The sequence below is a fragment of the Neolamprologus brichardi genome, chromosome 1 (genome assembly GCF_056152115.1).
Source record: "Neolamprologus brichardi isolate AB-2024 chromosome 1, ASM5615211v1, whole genome shotgun sequence".
NCBI classification, from domain to species: Eukaryota; Metazoa; Chordata; class Actinopteri; order Cichliformes; family Cichlidae; genus Neolamprologus; species Neolamprologus brichardi.
Genome location: NC_142104.1, coordinates 34,270,658 through 34,286,895, shown reverse-complemented (window position 1 = coordinate 34,286,895; position 16,238 = coordinate 34,270,658). Strand labels below are relative to the sequence as shown.

Genomic DNA, 16,238 nt, shown 5'->3' with positions numbered 1-16,238 from the left:
GTAACTGACTGTAGAAAGTCAGCACAACAAAAATAAACTCCACCTAAACTTGGTTTATATCTGACCCAGATAGACTGCAGGTCATAACTTCTTACCTGAAGTTCAGTTCACCTGACATTCGGACCGGCGGCCGCCTTGGGTCTCTCCTACTCCTGCCTCCTGCCTCCCCTCTCCCTCATCCACCTGCTGGCCTCCACCACTTGCTAATGTTACTGAATCTGTGGAAGCTCTGCGATGCCACCACCAAACAACTGAGTTTATTTTTACACACCGGCCAGCATCTGTCCAATCCACCACCTTTCATTGTTTATACCGTTACAAAGAAAAAAAATCATCGGCCCACCGAGCAAATGCCCGATGGCCAGTCCAGCTATGGTCGTGCCATCAGTTAACCCTTCGCGTGCCAACTGTGGCATGTGTGCCCAGGGTTGCTGACCCCTGTCCTGGAATGTCACACGTGTCACCAGTTTCTCCATTGAGATGGGATTGGTGTGAGAGTTTACATGACAAGATTTCAGCGAGAGGTGTAAACAATAAACCTGAATACAGATCACATGGAAATTCCAGGCATAAATTTAATATAAAAATCTGAGCTGATCTTTCAGAAAATACTGATGATTCATACACATAACATGCTGGTTATTTGCTTTCTGACAGTTAGTTAAAATTTGCCCTACAGAATAAACACAAGCTATTTATACAGATAGGGCTTGGCTCTAATATTCCTGATATATTTTCTGTACATTAAAGTTAAAGTCACTTAAATTTCTTTAATTATGCTGCCTCCTAACTTTCAGTGCCACAGCAGATAGTGCCTGTGGCGTGAATAAGGCACGGCGGGTCCAGGGATCAGTGTTTTGAGCCATTTTATTTACATCACCTCACACCACAACCCCGCAACCCCTAGTCCTCGTGTTTTTAACTTGGCGGATGTGATTAAGGATGCCGTGCAGGTGCGTCCGCCCTCCCTGCACGGCACCGCAGGCCACACCCCACCACAGTGCCCTATCCACATGTGACACAAGTATTACAAGTATTTCACACAGCAACACATACTTGTTTTAAACTTATTTGAACTTTTACTCATTTGTCTCCATGCTGGGGGAGCTGCTTCTGCTTAGCTCTGCTGGGAATCATTAAAGCTGTTTGGGACTTCCAGTCAGCAAAATAATCAACCATAAGGCCACCCCTATAAAAGAAATTCTGCAGGCGCCCCTGTTGGCCCCAGATGGTTACCTGTGTAGCTGAAACGCACGTTATACAACTTATGAACCATGTGTTTGTTGCTGTTTTGGTTTGGGGGGTACGGATGTCAGTAGCCTCACCTGTACCTGTACCGTGTCTGCTTTATTCTATTTTGCTTTTCAAATCTGCTTTCAGCATACACACCAGACATTCCCGTTGAAAAGATCTTCTTCAATGGGAATGTCTGCCTCGGGCAGAGTCTTCATCAGCAGTCATGTTCGAGCAGGTCTTACTGGATGTTATGCATTTGGTTTGTTAACTTCAGCCCTGAACTAACATTGTCAGTCTCTGTGTATAACTAAAGCTTCTGATCACTTACGAGCTGAAATGGCAAATCACCATATAATTTATTTCAGTGCTTCACTGTGAGAATCTCCCCATCACTTAATACACATTTCTATAAGTACATTGCAATAATATGATATTTATGTAAAAGCATAGTTCTCTAGTCTTCTTTTCTCATATTCAAGTAAGTTATGTAACCGGTGAGAGTAAATGGTGTACTTGAGTGATTTCATATTCTTTCTATGTGAAATCAGAGCAAGTGATTTACAGTTACATTAACATCGTGGGTCCTGTAAGCCGTTTCTCTCAGGACGCAGTGTAGGTATAGAGACCTGCTCTGCAAACACTGCGTGACATTCACGCTGCTGGGCGTGGGCGTCGAGCAGCAGGCGGGATCGTCTTTGAGCTGCCAGTGGGCAAACAAACAGGTGAGTCCTCAGCCGTGCAGCCGGTCGAGGCTCAGGTTCCAGTTACGGGAGCTGTCAGGTGTCAGTGCTTCAGTGGTGGAAGCCGTGTGTCGTTAGCTTTGTCTGTTTACGATATGAGAGGACGGTACAAAATAAATGACCGCAGACGGGGAGAAGCCGACTCCTCTGCTCTGCTGGGGGACACCGCGGCGGGCTCACCTGTCCCAGGTGCAGCAGTGTGTGATGTGGGAGGCACTAAGAAAGGTAGGCGAGAAGATGTTTGATCTTTGAGGGAGAACATTTATTATTAAAGGACTTTATCGCAGCTCTTGTACTTTTACAAGAATGATGCTCAGATCAGTATACGGGCCACAAGTAGGGCTGACATGGGCTGCATGTGGCTGCGAGTTTAAGACCGCTGCACTAAATTAAGATTTCTGCAGTGCATCCATGTGAAGAGCGTGACGCTGGCAGCATGTGGCCAATCTTAAAGGGTCGTTTAATGGATCATACAACCTTTATTTGCACAGATAATGATCGCCTACTCCAGAGAGGTTAGCAAATGGTGATTGGAAATCTATAAAGAATCTAAATATATAATACTCAGATATAACACTGTGGTTAATTATTAATCTGGGGGTTTGTGGCACAGAGTGGTCAAATAAAAATTAGATTTCCAGTGAATTATTTTAATGCTGTGAGCTCTCAGTCCTGCCGTAGACGTCTATGGTGACAGCTCTGAAACTTGAGCCTGCATCCATTTAAACGTTGAAGCTTACTGCTCCACAGCCCGATAAAGGAGACATGGAAACTGGAAAAACGTTTGGAATTCTAGAGTCCTGACAACCCTGCTAAAACAGGAATGTGAGGATTCACTCATATAAAGGTGTTTAAATGGGACCTGCTTCATTCTGTGTGCATGGAAGTGCAGGGAGCTGAGCTTGTGCAGTGCCGCACAACAGGTTACACTGTGAGCCACTTTACATTTATCAGTCTGTGTTATGCTATTTATTTATTTATTTTGTTTGCTTCAATGCATTTTATTGAGCTTTTTCTCTTTTATTGTTTTATCTAACTATGTTTAGCCTTTAAAAAAATATTTCCTTTGATTGTATTTACTTGAGCTGCTCTTATTTCTCTTTGACTGAGCTCTTTTCATTTCGGTATTATTTTGAAAAGTTCTTCGACTCTATGCAGGCGTTTATGTTACAGCTTCTGTTGACTTTTTTGGCATCTGTAATGCAGAAGTTACCCGTCATTTAAACCTGACGCTATACTGTGTTGATGATACACTGACCTTCAGAGTATTTCAGTGTTACTGCTGAAATAGTCAGTGCAGTGGGTGAAGCACGGCCACATCTTACAGCTACAAGTCATTTTATGTTAAATATAACACTGTTGAGTGTTAAATGATCACTTTGACGGTGTTATCTTTTTAAGAGTAACCTAGTCTGTTTTGAAGATTAACAATGACTAACACTGAGCAGTGCTGAGTTATTTTGCAGTGTTAGAAAATCAGCGCTGCTCAGTAGAGAGCTGGTTCTGTGTCGTGGTGCCACAGCAGTCTGATGCTTCATGTTTTCCTCCAGGTGCCAGACCTTCCATCTATGGTGACGACAAGGTCTACCTCGGAGTCCGTGTCAGAATGCCAGTAAAGGATCTGCTGAGAAACATCCGCCTCACTCAAGGCTGTGGCCAAGATCTGAAGGTAGGCTTCTGAGGTTCAAAACACACACGTGCAATAGAAGTGTGACAAAGATACAGCCGCACAGAAACACATTTCACTGCTTGGAAAAGGAAATCTTGTGTTTTCTGAAATCATAGTGAGGTTTACAAGTTCCCCCAAACGCTGCACCACCTGAAGCCAAGGCAAAATAGCAAAGTGCATGTGACATGTGACATGCTTTAGTCATCAAGTGTGAGATTATCACAACAGCGTCTTAATAACTGATAACTGCAGGCAGCAGCACACAACCGGCTGCCGATCACACCCGTTTTATCCTCAGGTAGAGAACTGACTGTGTTCATAATGTGCAGCCGGAAACTGATCAAATGTATCGTCTGCAGCGTGAGCTCAAATCCAACACGTTCTCACTCCCAAAGCGTAACATTTTACGCTAGATGACAAATCGTCAACATATTACGTTTTCGGCTACCCACCACGTTCCTAAATGACGACCTCGGAAAATGAGGAAATATGAGAACCGTATGGACTCAATCTACACATGTTCGCTCTTTTTCTTCAAATCGCTTAGAAACACGCTATTTAACATCATTAAAGTCCTGGTTAAGATCAGGAAAAAGGTTATGGTTAGGGCTGGAATACAGGGCTGGAACGTCTATTACCGCGGGAGCGTCATTGCACTGGATTTCAGCCATAACCCGCCGCGTACCATAAGAACGCCGAAGGTCTCCTTTCGCGTTCCTCAGGAAAGCCGCGGGACGTGACAAAACGTCGGCATGTTACGCCTCGGGAGTGAGAACGGGCTCTCACATCTCAGACAGCACGATGGTGGTGTTGGCACGATGGTAGTGTTGGCACGATGGTGGTGTTGGCACGATGGTGGTGTTGGCACGATGGTGGTGTTGGCTGTTTATGAGCTGAAAATAAAGGTTCTGTTAATCATGCTTAAAGAGTGAAAGTGGCTTTGCATTAGGTTCACTGTAGGTTAAAAAAAATACTGCATGAATAGGTAAAAATTGGACTTCAGTATAAGTTCTGTATAGTATTTATATTCACAGTTTCACTTTTTTGTATCATGTAATTCTTCACGTGCACTGTTTTCCTTTTGTCCTGTTTTGTTTTTTTGTATGGAGCGAAGTTGTTTTTCATCTTTTAGCTGTTGTAACAACACAATCTATTAATATGACACATCATACGTGGATTTATGGGTGTGTGAAGAATCCCAGAGAACACCTCCCACTGACGCACTCTTTGTTTTTATCCCTTCATCATCCAACTGTGTGAATGCAGGAGAGATGCAGCAAAACAGCCAAAGGTCAGTGCAATCTTTATTTAACGCGGCAGTTTGCACCACGGAGGAGGTGGTGTGATTGGGTTGGTTCGCTTCTTTGCATGAAAATGTTGGCAGTGGTGGGGTTAGCCTATGTTGGATGGATGTGCATCATCCTCCATCGTCGTGGCAGATTTATAGTGTTGTTTGGGGGTGTTACGGTGTCATGCAGGCTTTTGGGCCTGGCTTAAGAAGAAGCCAAACATCCTGCGTAGAGGTGTGCTGACTTATGCTTGACTCTTTGTTCCTCAGGAGACTTAAAACGAGCTAAAACGAGCTCCAGGCGCCGAACCGTCAAGGTCAGTGTTATAAAAGACAGAACTCTGCTCCACCCAGAAGGTTTCAAAGTGCAAAGCTTTGGTATGCTGTAATCTACATGTCATTTTGAAGAGCAGTTCAAATACTCCGCAGTACTCTTTGGCTTTCAGACACAACAGCCGTCACAAAGCCTGGAGGAGCTGTCAATCATCGTCGAAGTACTGGAAGAAGATCTCAGGACTGGCAGCAGAAACCCATTGTCTCCCCCACCCCTGTCCCCCACTGGTCCACCAGTTTCTCCTCAGCTGTCTCCAACTGGTAATATGTTTTTTAAAGCTACTCCTTAAAGTGAGACTGTGACTGGCAATGACTTCCACCCTTGATGTACCATGCTGTCTCCGCTCGCTGCAGGATTTAACGGCGACGAGTATGATGAAATCATTCCCAGCCCCCCGTCCTACATGACCTGCTCTCCAGGCACAGCAGAGTACCACCAGACCCCTCCTGGCTTCATGTTTCCCACCTGCCCGCCCTCGATCTTTGGAATTGTGAGCAAAAATGGTGAACAAAGGCAGGAGTGGTTTGGTCCCAGGAATTACAGTGAATATGACGTGAACGGCAGCGCTTTCTTCTGGACACAGCTGCAGAAAGAGGAGGGCCAGCTGAGGGATGTCTGCGATGCAGAACTGCTGTCCGCTGATGAACATGGCAGGACGTAAGTATTGTATGCATAATGTACAGTATGAAATGTTGTCGAACATTAAGTCTCATACATCTATCCTAGCAGAGCATCTACTGACCAGAACAATTTCAAAAAAGAGCGCAGAGTATAAATTGTTCGTGTGGACCAGATCGGGGTTAGTCAGCCGTCGTTATTACACGGCTGCAGATTACCTTTGAACTTTTTAACAAACTAAAGCATTTAAGCTAGCCAATACATGTCATTAGCCTAATGCTACAGTTATTTTACAAATATAAAAACGACTGAAGAATTAAGAGTCAAAAAGGAACCAGACGATACTGCGACTCGTTTGTCCTCCTGTAGTGGTAGGTAGGCTAAATCGTTTATGACCACTGTCTCTCACCTCGCACCAACAGCTGGGGGTCCTGCACACGCAGTCATTCCAGAAAATGTAATATAAAAGTATTTTACTGTGTATTTTACAGTTTTGTACTGTTCTTCTTGAATACCATTAAATTCACATAAATAGACTGATTTTACATTTTTACTGGTGATGGTCAGAGGGGGATTATAAAGTGGAATTATAAAACGCTTTGAGGGTCTCATAAAGCGCGATATGAATGCAGTCCATTATTATTTAAACCAACTGTTAACTGTATATTTCTGTACATTTAATGGTAAATGGCCTGTATTTGTAAAGCACTTTACTCGTCCCTAAGGACCCCAAAGCTTTACACATCCACACACATCCACACACTGGTGATGAAGCTACATTGTAGCCACAGCCGCCCTGAGCAGCACTGACAGAGGCTTTAAGTATTATTGTTCATATTGCCGCATTCATTGACCTTGTTTATAGGTAATTTCATTGTTTAATCACATTAAAATGTTCCTAATTTAATGTTTAAAGCACGTGAAAAAGGCAGAATGCCATGTAAAGTTAGGGCAACAAACTGTATTGTCATTACTGAAAATGACCATATTTTCATGGGAAAGTTATTTTCTGTTATTTTCTGTTATTTTGGTATGGTATTATTTTTTATTTTTTACGGTGCAGAGAACCTTATACTGGAGCTGACAGTCGAAACTGTGCATGCACAGCTGTGGTCAAAAGTTTGCATCCTGGGCAGGAATGTCATGGACGTTCTGGGCTTTTAATGATTTCTTTTGAACTATTGATTTTTGAATTAACAGTTACATTTAAACAAGAGCTGGGCACACACGTTTGAATTTATTTGGGATTTTCTCTAATCCACACAGGATCAAAATATGCATATACCCCCATTAATACTTAGATAAATGTCCCATAGCATGCTCACCCTCAGTGACATCCGTTTGGCAGACATTAATAAGCTTCTGGCATAATTCTGGATGAATACTCGCTCACTCTGCTTGGCAGATAAATATAAATCTCTTGTCTTAGCAGCAAAAAGCACAGACATGACTAAATAAATAAAGATAGACCCACTGTTGGGAAAATCAACAAATGTGTCATTTTAAAAAAAATCTGCATTCGTTTGTATTGAGGTAATGGGCCCTTTTCAAAATAAAAGTTTGAGCTTGTTGGCTACACTAACATAATGTACTGTTTTGTTATCATTGTGTTGACATGAAGGTACACAGAGCCACTGTCTAATTTCAGCTTGTGATCTCACCTTTAACAAATCCAGATGGTGCTTTCTAAACTGCAAATTTTATGTCTTCTGCAAAGTCAACAAGCTGCCAGCAAATTTCTGTTTGGCAAAGATTCCTGAGATCTTCTTCTTTCATCACTCTCTCTTGTTTTTTCAACCATGTATTTACGGGATCCTGTAACTGATGTCTCAGAGCTGTGCTGAAGGACTGACTTGCAAAACCAGATTGAACTAGTTTGGTCACATTTGTTGTCTTTGAACATTTAAGTTCCTTCTTTTCAAAGGGCGTTTTGACATGCTGGAAACTCACGCTCGGTTTTTGTCTTCTGCTGTTACTTACGTTCACCAGGGCACTGCTCTAATTAGTCTGCTGCAAGGAGGACACAAAGCTCAATGTGCAGAAGTCCATGGACACAAGTCAAACTTTCAGTGTACACAGACACAGCTCCAGTTACATTTGCATTTATTGTATTTCATGTATTCGATGTTGGTGTATGAAAACGTTTTTTGTTAAAGAATTTGTCAGACCACAGGAAGAGTAGCTGCTGCAGAAGCTGATGGAGATCTTAATACACAAACAAATAAAGTGTTCATAACCCACCTTTACCCATTTCTGTAGCCGTGTTTCAGTAAAAACTTGAATATTTGTGTTTCTCCTTCCAGAGTTCTTCACAGAGTAGCATGTGTTGGGAAGAGGGCTCTGGGCTTTGCCATTGCTAAAAGGATGGCCACAGTCAACAGCCTGGACCTAAAAGACTCAGATGGCATGGTAAACAGATTTACATTTCTATTTTTTTATTTCTATTTTTATGAATATCTGTTGCTTTGTACAACATTTCCCTCCAGTGTTTTACAAGCCTGGCAACATGTCAGGCTTCATTTTTCTTTGCTTTTAAGCCTGTAACCAGTACGTTAGCTAACACGACAACGTGACCAGTTTATCAGCAGTACTGGGATTAATAACAGTGTTGACAGTTTGTCTAACAGGGGGAAATCTGCAATTTACCTCTTGACAACCTGTCGTTTAGAACAATTACAAAAAACAAGTAGTAGCTCATCCAAGCGAATCCGAGCTGATGTAAAACACATGGTAGGTGATGATAATGTTTCATCTGTTTCAAAGAAAAAATATCAGCCATCAAAATATCAGATTTTTAATCCACCAAACATTGCTATTGATCTTTAAAATCCTGTATTAGCTCATGTGTCCTCGTGGTTTTCCCTGTTTGCCATGTGCAGATGAAAAGCACGTTTAAAATATGAACTTAATACTGTGTCACCTGTTCTACTAAGATTCTTCCAGCCCGTTCTCACTCCCGAGGCTTAATATAATGACGATCTGTCACGTCCCACGGCGTTCCTGAGGAGCGTCCCATGTTCTTATGCTACGCGCTGGGTTATGGGTGAAGTCCAGTAGAATGACGGATGATCTGATATCCTCGTGTTGGTGTTGTTCCCAGATCATCATGAAAATGTTGTTCCAGGTTCAACATTGCAAGTGACCAATCACATTATTGTGACGTTATTCTTTTGCGCACCAACCCCTTCGTGCATTTATGAAATTGCAATGTTGCAAGGACAATATCAATTCTACTTAGCGTTTATTAAAGGGTTAGGGTCAGGGTTAGGGTCCGTTGATCGGTGGACAAAGGCGGTTTCTCGCAGCTTAAGTACAGTTTTTTGTTTTACGCCGGTTTTTCCCGAAGTCGCAAAAGTATGACGTCACAACATTCTGATTGGTCACTTGCAATGTTGATCCTGGAACAACCTTTAGTATGATGATCTGGGAACAACACCAACACGAGGATATCAGATCGTGCTAGAAGGACACTCCCGCAGTAATGCACGCTCCAGCCACGTATTCCAGCGCTAACCATAACCTTATCCCTAAACGTACCCAGCACTTTCACGTTACATACTGTTTTCCCAAACGATTTCACTAAAACGAACGTACACGTGTGGATTCATTCCAAATGGTTCTCATGTTTCCTCATTTCTCCGATCTGGTAATCTGGGGAGGTGTTGGGTGCGCAGAAGCGTAACATATCGGCGATTTGTCACCTAGCGTAAAATGTTACACTTTGGAAGTGAGAACGCGTGGATTCTTCAGGCATATATGTGACTCATCGCTGTATTTCAAAAGGGTTGAAACCACCCCCACCACCATGACTCCCTGTGACGCTCCTCTCACCTCCTGCGTACAGAGCTGCACGTGTTCAGCTTCACTGTTCTGTGTGTTATTGCACATGTTAAGGTCCATATTAGGTGTTACCCATCAGTATGTAATTAATAGGTAACCACTAAGTCTTCAATCAGTTTGCACAACGTCTTGTTCCTAGATATTCTTCTGCAGCCACATTCATGGTAACTATTCAAAGACTTGAGTGCGTTCTGCACCAACATGTTCAGTTCATAGCTTCATGCTTTCCTTTGCTCTCTGTTCAGACTCCTCTTCTCTACGCATCGAAACACAACCACCACCTGATGGTGGCCGATCTGATCTATCTGGGAGCCAACGTCAACGAGACGAACAACGCGGGAAAATCCTGCCTCCACCTCAGCGCTGAGAGCGGCTACATCAGAGTCCTGGAGGTCAGAGCCGTTATCATTTCTGCTTGTGTGACAGCACATCTGCTGTTGGGCTTTTGCTTTTGTTTCCCATCTTTCTGCACAGTTTACAAGCAAGTCAGAGTAGCATTACAAGTTACTGTCAGAGACAGAGCTTAGAAAACAGCTGTGATGAAAAATTAAGGTTGTGTAGTTCACTGTGCAAATTGTTAAAGATATTTAAAAAGTTGCCGTATTTTTCTAAAGTCTGTCCTCACAAACATGTATGACAGAAGGGCTCAGGCTAAAGGGCTCACTGAATTCCAGAGTGGTGCTGTAATAGGATACGACCACTGAACAAGTCAGCTTGTGAAACATCCGTCTGTCGTTGCCTCTGCAAAGTTAGAGCGCAGCGATGCATAAACGTCACCAGCGCAGAGTTCCCAGGTTCCTCTGGCAGCCTCAGCCCTACGACTGAGTAGCTCCTGTGTGTGTAATGTGCTGCTGGCCCAGCTCTGGCTGTGCTTTGATGCATGGCGTCAAGTTTGGGCTGATCAACTTTTGCTTCTACTGTATTCAATCCAAATGTATTCAAATGTTTTCTAACAGGTTCTAATGCGTGCAATGGTGGATGGCATATATGTGGACGTCGAAGCTACTGATAACTCTGGTAAGTCCTCAAATCTTTAAAGCTTTCAGATCATTTTATTCGTGCATCACTGTTTCAAAAACATAATGAGACGATACATGCAAAACATGGTTATATAAGAAGACAACACAGAGAAAAGTAAGAGCTTTGATGCCAAAGACGTGTCATTGCACGATCTTCCATGTTAGTGTGCCAGCAACATGTCTTTATACAGCAGCACTTTCTTCGTGGCTTCCTCTCATGTGCTGTAGAACAAAGCCAAAGAAAGACATTTGGCAGTGCTTAAAATCCACAAACAGTAACCTCTTGTTTATTTAATGGCTTTAGTCATTACAGCATGGTTAGCCATGACTGACTAGCCACCTGTCATCCACTAGAATAGAACAAGGTTTCCTTTTTTCATCTTTAACACAAATGAGTGTAAAGTGCACGCGAGAACAAAAGACAACAAAACTTCAGTCACAGTGAATAAAAACCTGAAAGCTGCACTTCCTGTTTGCAGTTATGCTTAGAAGCACCATTATCCTGCAGCCCTCTGTGTTTCTGCAGGGATGAGTGTGGTACAGTGTGCTTCGATTGCTCTGAAGGCCACCATCTGTGAGGTGGAAAGCAACGAATCCCTCGGTCACAGCAAGCTCCACACACTCCGCCGAGAGCAAATGATGGAGACTCTGGAGTGTGTGCTGCAGATGTGCAGCTACCTTCATGTCATGGTGGGTCTCGCAGTAACCATGAAACACACATTGCTGCAGCACTATTCATACATTGTTTCTTCTGACCTCTCGAGCCAGGTGACATTTACACACTTAAATAGTCCTCACATATTTCAAGACAAGCTGTTTTGTAAGGCAGCACTAAATCGTACGAGTATAAAGAAATAAGGACCCAGGATGAATCTGAGCTCCTGCGTGGACTTCACACAGAATCATTGGCCCCACTGATGCTAATCAGTTCGTAAGTCTCACACTTGACAGAAGGGACTAATAATTTTATCATCAACTGTAAATAGGCAATCATTCAATTCAATTCAATTCAATTTTATTTATATAGCGCCAAATCCCAACAAAAGTTGCCTCAAGGCGCTTCATAGATACAGAGAAAAACCCAACAATCATATGACCCCCTATGAGCAGCACTTTGGCGACAGTGGGAAGGAAAAACTCCCTTTTAACAGGAAGAAACCTCCAGCAGAACCAGGCTCAGGGAGGGGCGGGGCCATCTGCTGTGATTGGTTGGGGTGAGAGAAGGAAGACAGGATAAAGACATGCTGTGGAAGAGAGACAGAGATTAATAACAGATATCATCCACTCACGCTTCCAAGTTTGGCAGAATGAAAACAAGCAGACTCAACAGCTGACTGACGGAGTGTAAGAAACATCAGTATTTATGTTCCTGCAACAACAATGTTAGACTTCAGTCCATCCTTAACATAATGAGAGACATGAAAAGTGCCAAAGTGAAACTGATTTTAGTGATTTTATTGGTGCATTTGCAGCAGTGTAAAAGAGACTTGGCAACAGCTTAGAATCACGTAGCAGAGCATTCATGTGTTTGCCACATCACCGAAAGAATTCATGCACATTTGGCGCTTCGTTCAGCGGTGTTAGTAAGACATGCTTTAACAAATATATCCCCGAGCACTGAATCGATTACACACATAAAAGCTGTAAACAAAAGGATCCATGGAAGTGCGGCACTGCTGACAAAATAAGACATTAAACTTCTTGACTTCAGTGCTGTCCATGTTTCATATAGACTAAAAGTACAAAAGTGACAGGTCCAGTTAATGAGGATTACAGGCTACAGGACACAGTTCGTCTTCAGTGCTTTAAAACTGAACAATATCATCATCATCATCATCATCAACTTTATTTATAAAGCACTTTAAAACAACCACAGCTGACACAAGGTGCTGTACATTGAAACTGAAATTAAATAATAATAATAATAAAATTACATAAGATGTAAGTAAAAACCAAATAAAAGAAGAGTGAACTCATTAAATAACTACTTCAATTAAAAGAGAAACTAAGTCTCGCTGAGGTTAAAAGCCAAGGAATAAAAGTGGGTTTTAAGACGTGATTTAAAAGTGGACAGTGAAGGGGCCTCTCTAACGTGCATGGGCAAATTATTCCATAATTTTGGAGCCACAATAGAGAAGGCCCCGCCCCCTCTGAGCTTCCTCCTGTATCTCGGTACCTCCAGGAGCAGCTGGTCAGCTGACCTGAGAGACCGACAGGGTGTGTAGGGATGAAGAAGCTCAGAGAGGTAAGGCGGGGCAAGACTGTGAAAGCATTTAAAAACAAACAGAAGAATTTTAAATGAACTCTAAAAGACACAGGCAGCCAGTGCAATATGGTTCAGAATACTCTGGGTCTACATCTCCTGCTGAACTACAGTTTTCTGTTCAGATTTTTTTGTTTTTACAAATGTGAATTTGAGTGAATTTGAAACGATTAACCCGACCGTCCTTCTTCCTCAGAGGGGGCAGCCCAGGACCGGCTGATCTGCCTGGCAGGGCATTTCAGAGACCCCGACGGTAACGTTTCGAGTACATTCAGGCTTGTCTTTGTCTTAGAGAGGCTGTGATTACTGGTGTGTGTTTTTCTCTCCAAGCATGTGTTCAGGCCTGTTACAGAAACATCTGACATTCTGTGTTTGGCAAAAACGCCTGACTTGCAATCAGGCGTTTACTGTAACCTGCACAGAAATGTTAGGTTCTCATTAGCTGGTTTCTATGAAACTTCCATTGTTTGTTACATTGGAGTAACAACTTGTCCTCAGTTAGGGTGTCCAGCTGATCCAATCTCTTTAAGCTGTTAATGTCACAGAGCTCTTTGAGGAGAGCCGTGACATTGTTACCTAGAACCAGCCATAGGATTTATATGTTGGATCTTTAACCTCTTGAATCCACCAGTCAAGCCTTAGGTTTGGGTTTGGTCAACATCCAGCCACACAAACACTGCTGTGCACGTGTGAAACACTTCATTCAAAATGTAACATCTTCTAGTTTCTGAAAATATGGCTATTTAGCATGTGGCTAAAAACAAAACCCAGCTCTAAGTCTCGACGGGTGCCGGCGACGTGGTGGACGTTAAGAGGTTAAGAGGCTCTGATACTGGAGGACATTAAGTAGCGGGGACGAGGAGTCCCCCGATCTCTTGTGCATGTCTAACTTTTCTTTTCTTTTATCATCTCTGTGTCCGTGAACAGCTGTCACTGATTAGTAATCTGGTTAAACACAGAAATGTACGAGTATTACTTCATTCTTGTTTCGATGTACGCTGTTTGAAAAATGAAACCACGGCAGTGAAAAGAAAAACCAAATGATAAAATAAAATGTAGTCATGTTCATAAATGACATGAAAGCTGTCCGTATGAGTCTTTAAATGCTGCGTCTGATGTGTTTCCATATGTGTATGTGTGGTTAGCTCGGTCACTGGTACACTGGTTATAAAGTGAGGAGTAAAGACTGATGGAGGAATGTGGGCCGCTCTGCAAACCAGTGTGCCTGTACTGGAAAATGATAAATATTGGGAATGCACCAGTATATTGGTTGATGGATATTTACCAGAAGTGTCCCATAATTTTTAAATTCCTATTTATATTCCTGCATAACTCACTACAAAGCTGAAACTAATGACTCTTAATGCCAGCACTTACTTTAAGCTGTGGTGAAAACGTTAACAACAGCACAGGGAGTCCTTTAAATGACCTGAAAGTCCATCTGCCAGCTATGTTTGGTGTTCCAGTCATTTATTGTTTTTTGTTTAATCTATTTGGAAAAGAATGGCAGCATGTATGTAAGACAGCTCGTTGTTAGCACGTTGTTTATCCTTTTAGTTTTCCAATAGTGCTGACAACATAAATATGACATAAAATTAATATTTACATGTTTGTTTGGGGTTTTATTTATCATGGGTTCCTTGTTTGTTCAGGTCTGTTTTAATACTGACTTTTTTTTTCAATTTTGTTTAATATGTTTTGACTCTTTGACTCTGTACATGTGAGTTTGAGCCATACAAAGAAACTGACCAGATCAAATATATGAACATATCTGTATATGTATATACAACACAAGAAGTCCTGAGCAGGCAGGGAGTCCGCCTGCATTATGAATGAGAAACAGTGTGACGGGCCATGCTCGATAATGTGTTCCACTCCCCTGAGTGTTCCACTCCCCCGAGTGTTCCACTCCCCCAAGTGTTCCACTCCGAGTGGTCCACTCCCCTGAGTGTTCCACTCCCCCAAGTGTTCCACTCCCCTGAGTGTTCCACTCCCCCAAGTGTTCCACTCCCCCAAGTGTTCCACTCCGAGTGGTCCACTCCCCCGAGTGTTCCACTCCCCCAAGTGTTCCACTCCCCTGAGTGTTCCACTCCCCCAAGTGTTCCACTCCCCCAAGTGTTCCACTCCGAGTGGTCCACTCCCCTGAGTGTTCCACTCCCCCAAGTGTTCCACTCCCCTGAGTGTTCCACTCCCCCAAGTGTTCCACTCCCCCAAGTGTTCCACTCCGAGTGGTCCACTCCCCTGAGTGTTCCCCTCCCCCGAGTGTTCCACTCCGAGTGTTCCACTCCACCGAGTGTTCCCCTCCCCCGAGTGTTCCACTCCCCTGAGTGTTCCACTCCGAGTGGTCCACTCCCCTGAGTGTTCCACTCCCCCAAGTGTTCCACTCCGAGTGGTCCACTCCCCTGAGTGTTCCCCTCCCCCGAGTGTTCCACTCCGAGTGTTCCACTCCACCGAGTGTTCCCCTCCCCCGAGTGTTCCACTCCCCTGAGTGTTCCACTCCGAGTGTTCCACTCCCCCGAGTGTTCCCCTCCCCCAAGTGTTCCACTCCCCTGAGTGTTCCACTGCCCCAAGTGTTCCACTCCCCTGAGTGTTCCACTCCCCCGAGTGTTCCACTCGCCCGAGTGTTCCACTCCGAGTGTTCCACTCGCCCGAGTGTTCAATTCAATTCAATTCAATTTTATTTATATAGCGCCAAATCACAACAAATGTCGCCTCAAGGCGCTTCATAGATACAGAGAAAAGCCCAACAATCATATGACCCCCTATGAGCAAGCACTTTGGCGACAGTGGGAAGGAAAAACTCCCTTTTAACAGGAAGAAACCTCCAGCAGAACCAGGCTCAGGGAGGGGCGGGGCCATCTGCTGTGATTGGTTGGGGTGAGAGAAGGAAGACAGGATAAAAGACATGCTGTGGAAGAGAGACAGAGATTAATAACAGATATGATTCAATACAGAGAGGTCTGTTAACACATAGTGAGTGAGAAAGGTGACTGGAAAGGAAAAACTCAATGCATCATGGGAATCCCCCGGCAGCCTACATCTATTGCAGCATAACTAAGGGAGGATTCAGGGTCACCTGGTCCAGCCCTAACTATATGCTTTAGCAAAAAGGAAAGTTTGAAGCCTAATCTTAAAAGTAGAGATAGTGTCTGTCTCCCGAATCCAAATTGGAAGCTGGTTCCACAGAAGAGGGGCCTGAGAACTGAACCACTCCAAGTGTTCCAGTCCCCC

General features: G+C 43.4%; 1 protein-coding gene across 2 annotated transcripts; it reads left to right on the top strand.

Annotated features, from left to right (window-relative positions):
- Positions 1-1,982: 1,982 nt before the first annotated feature.
- LOC118455591 (uncharacterized) lies at positions 1,983-15,944 on the top strand. 2 transcript variants are annotated; one of them, XM_035915044.2, is made up of 11 exons: positions 1,983-2,201; positions 3,527-3,645; positions 4,912-4,936; positions 5,204-5,250; positions 5,380-5,527; positions 5,621-5,924; positions 8,189-8,294; positions 9,971-10,117; positions 10,682-10,742; positions 11,271-11,434; positions 13,204-15,944. In XM_035915044.2, exons 1-11 carry the CDS (start codon positions 2,072-2,074, stop codon positions 13,225-13,227), a joined length of 1,275 nt encoding a protein of 424 aa, XP_035770937.2. In that variant the 5' UTR covers positions 1,983-2,071; the 3' UTR covers positions 13,228-15,944. The 2 variants fall into 2 exon arrangements, with proteins under 2 accessions (XP_035770937.2, XP_035770936.2); XM_035915043.2 differs by lacking the exon at positions 13,204-15,944 and having other exon boundaries at positions 11,271-11,770.
- Positions 15,945-16,238: the final 294 nt, after the last annotated feature.

What these genes read in the sequence shown, in the direction of transcription:
- LOC118455591 (XM_035915043.2), top strand. Translation starts at nt 2,072, where the DNA reads ATGAGAGGACGGTACAAAATAAATGACCGCAGACGGGGAGAAGCCGAC. An exon ending in CCAGGCGCCGAACCGTCAAG is followed by an intron (nt 5,251 to 5,379) that starts GTCAGTGTTATA and finishes TTTGGCTTTCAG; the next exon opens with ACACAACAGCCGTCACAAAG. An exon ending in GCTGATGAACATGGCAGGAC is followed by an intron (nt 5,925 to 8,188) that starts GTAAGTATTGTA and finishes TTCTCCTTCCAG; the next exon opens with AGTTCTTCACAGAGTAGCAT.